Here is a 6,683-nt window from a genome sequence, read left to right as displayed (position 1 = left end):
TGTATTTTGCTGCATCCATTTTCTACTCTATCTTCACAAACTCTCCAGGCCCTGCAACAGAGAAGCATCCCCATAGCACAGGGCTGGCCAACCCTGTTCCTGGAGAGCCACAGTCCTGTAGGTTTTCTCTCCAACTCTTATTCAGCACACCTGATTCTAATTAGTAGTTGGATGAAAAGCAGACTCAGGTTAGTCACAAATGAGGCTAAAGAGAAAATCTACAGGACTGTGGCTCTCCAGGCACAGGGTTGGCCAGCCCTGCCATAGCATGACACTGCCACCACTGTGCATCAGGTTAGGGATGGTGTTCTCAGAATGATGTGCATTGTCAGGCTAGTGCCAAACAGAGCTTAGCATTGTGTCATAACAAAGGGGTTGAATACTTAAGTACTAAGTTATTTGCTGTTTTATTTTTGGATATTAAATCAATTTGCAGATTTTTTCACTTTGACATTATTGTTGTTATTTCTTTGTGTTGATCAGTGGCAAAAATTCCTGATTAAATCCAATTTGATTTCATGTTTTATAAACGTGAAAAGTTAAATGTGAAAAAGTCCAAGGGGGTGAATACTTTTGAGAGCTACCGTAGTCATGTATACATCTGCTTTGATATATTGTCCAATCAGAGAGAAAAACCAAGGAAAAGTGAATTATCCGCTAAATCACTAGAATGAGAGATGTAAAGGAGGGTTCATGGTTTTATAATAGGTCTCTAGTACTGTATATCCTGGGAAATTGGTTTCACTGTGAGTGTTTTTATTACTATTGCCTAGTCTATGTGATTCATTTGTCCATTATTCCGTAATGTACATCGAGTGCATTCAATTCCAGCTTTCAAGGGCTGCTGTGTCTTCATCCTACTACTTAACACTCATCTAGTTCAGTTCGAAACTAATACTACAACCGTCTAAGTTCTAAAGTTGAGTATCCCTGGCGTATGTGCATTTCATGTCGGGCAGTGCAGAATCCAGGGGCTTTAAAAATAATTTGGGGTCTCTTAACGCCTCTAGAAGAATCCCCAATAAGCTAAGCTTTTCTCCCTTCAAGTTGTAACTGGCCATGTCTCTCCTTGCCGCCCTACCAGGGATTCTGTCCGTGCTCTCCCTGTCTTCGGAGTGCACATCCCTGGCCTCGGAGCTGCCCAAGGTGTCTTACGTGAAGGCAATCGACATCTGGCTGATCGCCTGCCTGCTGTTTGGCTTTGCCTCACTGGTGGAGTATGCTGTGGTGCAAGTCATGCTCAACAACCCCAAACGCATTGAGGCAGAGAAGGCCAAAATGGCGTCCAAGGAAAAGGCTGTGGGCAAGGAGAAGGCGGTGGGCAAGGACAACACAGTGAATGGCACCAGCGGGACGCCCTGTCATGTCAGCACCCTGCAGGTTGGTGTGGGGGTTTAGGTAAGGGTGGGGGGTGGGGGTTGGGGTGTTGTAGACGGTGTTCGTGATGTGGGTCGTGTTTAGCGTCTGTGGTTAGAGCAGTGTTGCCCCCAACGACACTGATATGAGGCCAACACGAGGTGGTCACTGAGCAAATGCTTGTGTCCGTTTGTGTTTCCAGTTCTTCTGCCCCACATGTTGTTGAATGACAAGTGGACAACCTTGCATACATCCCTTGGCAGGAAAAGATTGTAATCTAAATGCTAAATAGATAGGATGATACAGTCATTAATAAATGCTAACATCATCTGCGCTCTAATCTTGCTCTTAGGTACATGTTTCACTTGTGAAATGTCTTTTCCATCATAGCCCACACTTCATTGAATGTCCCACACTTTCAATTGAATTGAAATTGCAATGTGTTAGTCAAGACTTTTGTCATGAATTGACAAGTATTTTTTTGCAGAGTGCTTAAAGCTTTTTAAGGAGATTACAATTGTCTGTAGAGATGTTCTGTCATTAAACATAAATCAAAGGAACGACGATATAATGAGCTTAATGGTTGGAGTAAATGAGTATCAGCTTTATGGTTAGTTTCTAATTTGCCCTCTTTTCTTAAGGCAAGGTGCTGATGAGGTGGTTCCCAGAATGTGGATGACAAAGGTTCTTAGAATGTTGATATCAACATGGGCCTCCCCAGTAACCTCACGATCCCCAAAACGTTTGCAATTACAGTCAACCCCCACCCCAACCCCCACTCACTCTATACCAACAGCACCTTGACTAATGCATCTGTCAAAATACTCAATACTCAATGACGTCAATCTGGGGGTCTCACCGCTGATTGTTTTTAGTCCATGCACCATCGAGAGGAGAGTGGGCTGGTGGACACGTACGGTCAATAACCTGGCCTGCAGGAATGCTCGTCGGTTGCCACCTGACCTCATAATGGTCCTACAGTGTCAGATCATTACCAATCCATCCTTGCCTGGACAACTTCTGTCCTATAAATAATCTCACAGTGCATTGTATAGGTTCATCTTGGCCCAAACACGAGACCTTTATCTTCCAGCATGCTATGGCCTAAGCAAAACAGGGATCCACTAGATTCTACAGCCACAAAATCTGATACCACAAGGTCTAGCCTTGTTGTGGTTTGATTAATTGATCTGAGAGCAGTACATAATATCAGTAGCCTTTTTGACTGCACCCCTTTTGATTTAAAGAAAACGTTCCATTTTTGTTTGTCCGGGATGATCTGGCCAATCAGTGCCATATATCATAAACATATATCACGTATATCATATGCATATCAAATATATCACATATATTATATACGTATAAGGCATATTATATATATATATACAGCTCCGGAAAAAATTAAGAGACCACTGCATCTTTTTCTTTCCTTTCCAAAAATGTCGAAAGGAAGGTTTCTAGTGAGGAACAGAAGGGTTAAAATTAAGAGACCCCTGCAAATTGAACCCTCCTGTTCCTCTCTCAAAACTTTCCTTTTCAACTTTTTTGGAACGGAAAGAAAAAGGTGCAGTGGTCTCTTAATTTTGATCCCGGAGCTGTGTATCACATACAGCGCTGGGTACAGACCTTTCCGAAGGGGCATGTGCTGAATGTGAAAAAGCAGGTGGAGTTGTCGGCTCACACGGAGGGACAAGTAACGTGCAGAAAAAAACGGACGACGTGTGCCCATCGGAGTGACACACGGAAAAAGACAGACGACGAATGCCTGTTGGTGTGCGCGAAGCACGTCACCAAGGCGGACGGGCACATGTCAACTGGAAAGGGCACTAGATAGCAAAAGGGGCATGTACTTTGCACAGGTTGTGCCTTACCTGTGCATGTGGCTGATCACATATATCATATACATATACAGTGGATATGAAAGGTCTACACACCCCTGTTAAAATGCCAGGTTCTTGTGATGTAAAAGAATGAGACAAAGATAAATCATGTCAGAACTAACTCCAACTTTAATGTGACCTATAACGTGAACAACTCAATTGAAAAACAAACTGAGATCTTTGAGGGGGGAAATTAAAAAACTCACAATAACCTGGTTGCATAAGTGTGCACACCCTTAAACTAATACTTTGTTTAATCACCTTTTGATTTTATTGCAGCACTCAGTCTTTTTGGGTAGGAGTCTATTAGCATGGCACATCTTGATATTCTTTGCAAAAGCACTCCAAATCTGTCAAATTGTGAGTACATCCTCCTGTGCACAGCCCACTTTATATCACCCCACAGATGTTCAATTAGATTCAGGTCTGGGCTTTGGCTGGGCCATTCCAAAACGTTAATGTACTTCTGGTTAAGCCATGCTTTTGTGGATTTGGATGTGTTCTTTGGGTCGTTGTTGTGCAGAAAGGTGAACTTCCTTTTCATCTTTCTAACGGACGCATTAAGGTTTTGTGCAAAAATTGCCTGGTATTTGGAACTGTTCATAATTCCCTCCACCCTGACTAAGGCCCCGGTTCCAGCTGAAAAAACACAGCCCCAAAGCATGATGCTCCCACCACCATGCTTCACTGTGGGTATGGTGTTCTTTGGGTGATGTGCAGTGTTGTTTTTATGCCAAACATACCTTTTGGAATTATGGCCACAAAGTTCACACTTGGTTTCATTAGACCATAAAACATATTCCCACGTGCTTTTGGGGGACTTGATGTTTGTTTTTGCAAACTTCAGCCGGGCTTGGATGTTTTTCTTTGTAAGAAAAGGGTTCCGTCTTGCCACCATACCCCATAGCCCATTCATATGAAGAATATGGGAGATTGTTGTCACATGTAGCACACAGCCAGTACTTGCTAGAAATTCATGCAGTTCCTTTAGTGTTGCTGTAGGCCACTTGGTATATATAATGCTTTGGAAATTATTTTGTACCCTTCTCTTGACTGATATCTTTCAACAATGAGATCTCTCTGATGCTTTGGAAGCTCTCTGCAGACCATGGCTTTGCTCTGAGATACAACTAAGAAAATGTCAGGAAAATCCTACTAGAACAGCTGAACTTTATTTGTGATTAATCAGAGTCACTTTAAATGATGGCAGGTGTGTAATTACTTCTATTTAAAAAAAAATCCCCTCTGAGATTTCAGTTTGTTTTTCAATTGAATTGTTCACATTATAGGTCACATTAAGAGTGGAAAAAGTTCTGACATGATTTATCTTTGTCTCATTCTTTTACATCACAAGAACCTGACATTTTAACAGGGGTGTGTAGACTTTTATATCCACTGTAGATACATTTTGACATCCATCTGTCATCCTCCCGTTATGCCTGTCTATCCAGTGCCAATCACAGTGCTTACTGAGCAAGATCCTAAACAGAGGACTGCTCTCTGAGGTTCAAAAACATGACGCTCTCTAAGGTTCAAAAACATCCACCCGCTAAGCCCATTTGGCAAACATAATGGAACTGTGAGTCATATGGCATGACAGAAGCAGGACGGGTTGAGGTTCCGGGGTCGACCTAACACCACGGTCCACGTCTCTCTGGCTCTGACCATTAATGGCTCTGCATCGGCGGTCGGCGTTCGCCGTCATCGGCGGCAGTGAAGAGGAAGAAGAAGGAAATGTAATGTGATGGAAGCTCTTGCGGACTTCTGCTGAACTGGCTGACAATGTGTATGCTGACTTTAGCTGAGAGGAAGTGTGACTGAGCTGGAATGACTGGGCACAAGGGTTTAGAGCCGGGCCTAGCTAAAATGTTGCTAACATTTTTGGTGACCTTTTACTTCCATTTTATGCACAGAATCCTTGTACAACTATAGTAGATCTGATGTTCAGTTACAGCTGACTGATAAAAACTAAAAAACCCTTTTGACTGCGATCGAAACCTCTTTAAATTGTGTGTGAAGTAACCGTCAGTTGAGTACAGTCGCCAAAAAATATAAAACAAAGTTGTAATAACCAGCTTTCTGTTTTTTTTAGGTGGCAGAGACCCGGTGCAAAAAGGTGTGCACCTCCAAGTCAGACCTACGGACCAACGACTTCAGCATCGTGGGCTCGCTGCCACGGGACTTCGAGCTCTCAAACTTTGATTGCTACGGGAAGCCCATCGCCTTACCACACGGCCTGAGCAAAGGCCAGGCCAAGGCCAAAAAACCGCCTCCGCCCAAGCCTGTCATTCCCTCCGCTGCAAAGCGGGTCGACCTCTATGCGCGGGCCCTCTTTCCCTTCTCCTTCCTCTTTTTCAACGTCATTTATTGGTCTGTGTACTTGTGATCAGGGATGAATTGTCAGGATTTTTGGCACGGCCAAACCCAACGTTTTCTACTCTCTTCTTGTGATCATCTTGTATTTTGATCCATTCTTTCTAGTTGAGTTGTTCATTTCTTTATCCATTTATATTAAACTATATATAATTAACAATCATTATTATTATTATTATCGGCAACTATAAAAATCTGTCATTCATGAATTCATGGTTATTGGCGCTAGGAAGAGCGGAAAAGTATCCCAGGTGAAATTATACAGATGAAAGGTATATGAATGATTTTACAATTTGAATTAAGAATTAATTCAAATAAAATGTCTATTTAAAATATATTAAGAATAACAAGTATATTGTCAATTAGAAATGGATATCAAATATGATGTATTGACAATATTGTAAATACCCAGGTGCTTTGCTTTTTGCAGCAAAGGGACAAGAACTTGCTAGCAAGTTTGATAAGAGGGCCTTGGCACCAAGTTTACAATTGCATGTAAAAACTGACCTATATGAATATCAATAAAGCATATTATATCTATGAAAGTTTATTAACATTATGATATTATTATTCTCTCCAAGTCTCCTGTGGATATGTGAAACACCTTGCCCTTGTTCAGATGGATATATGACATTGTCCTTACAAGAATAGTAACTTTTATCATCTCACTACATATATCATGTTTAAATGGGTTTACAAACTGATCATGTACAGATGTGATGTACAAGTTTACAACTAAACCAATAAATGTTTATATGACTCACAATGTATGCATTTGTGATTTGCTTTAGTTGTCTAAAATGTTTTCATCACTGCACACATCACTGATTTACCACAATTCATAATATGAATAAGACTGGACTTATTTTGAATGACCGACTCATTGCTCAGTAAAATAAATTCAAAGATTTTGCCAGGTATCCGATACATAACCCCTCTCCCTTAAATTATTCACACGGTATCAAAAGATTAACATCTCCTCATCAAAACAGATGTCTGGAAGATCACAAGATTGATTAATTGGGAAATATGTATCGACCTACATCCTCCCCATGGCCGTGTCTGACCACGAAT

General features: G+C 41.5%; 1 protein-coding gene across 5 annotated transcripts in view; it reads left to right on the top strand.

Moving 5' to 3' along the window:
- The window catches only part of glrbb (glycine receptor, beta b), a 32,521-nt gene extending 26,146 nt beyond the window's left edge, over positions 1-6,375 (top strand). For 2 of the 5 annotated variants that reach the window (XM_010899840.3, XM_010899847.4), the window contains exons 9-10: positions 1,085-1,380; positions 5,329-5,622. In XM_010899840.3, coding sequence (XP_010898142.1) covers positions 1,085-1,380; positions 5,329-5,622 — 590 coding nt within the window. Of the gene's footprint in view, positions 1-1,084; positions 1,381-5,328 lie in introns of those variants that run through there. The other 3 variants (XM_020046166.2, XM_020046165.2, XM_010899831.4) reach the window with 2 other exon arrangements.
- The last annotated feature ends 308 nt before the right edge of the window (positions 6,376-6,683 follow it).

Source organism: Esox lucius, chromosome 4, assembly GCF_011004845.1.
Source record: "Esox lucius isolate fEsoLuc1 chromosome 4, fEsoLuc1.pri, whole genome shotgun sequence".
Taxonomy (NCBI): domain Eukaryota; kingdom Metazoa; phylum Chordata; class Actinopteri; order Esociformes; family Esocidae; genus Esox; species Esox lucius.
Note: the sequence above shows the minus strand (reverse complement) of the source record. Positions and strands in the feature narration are given on the sequence as shown.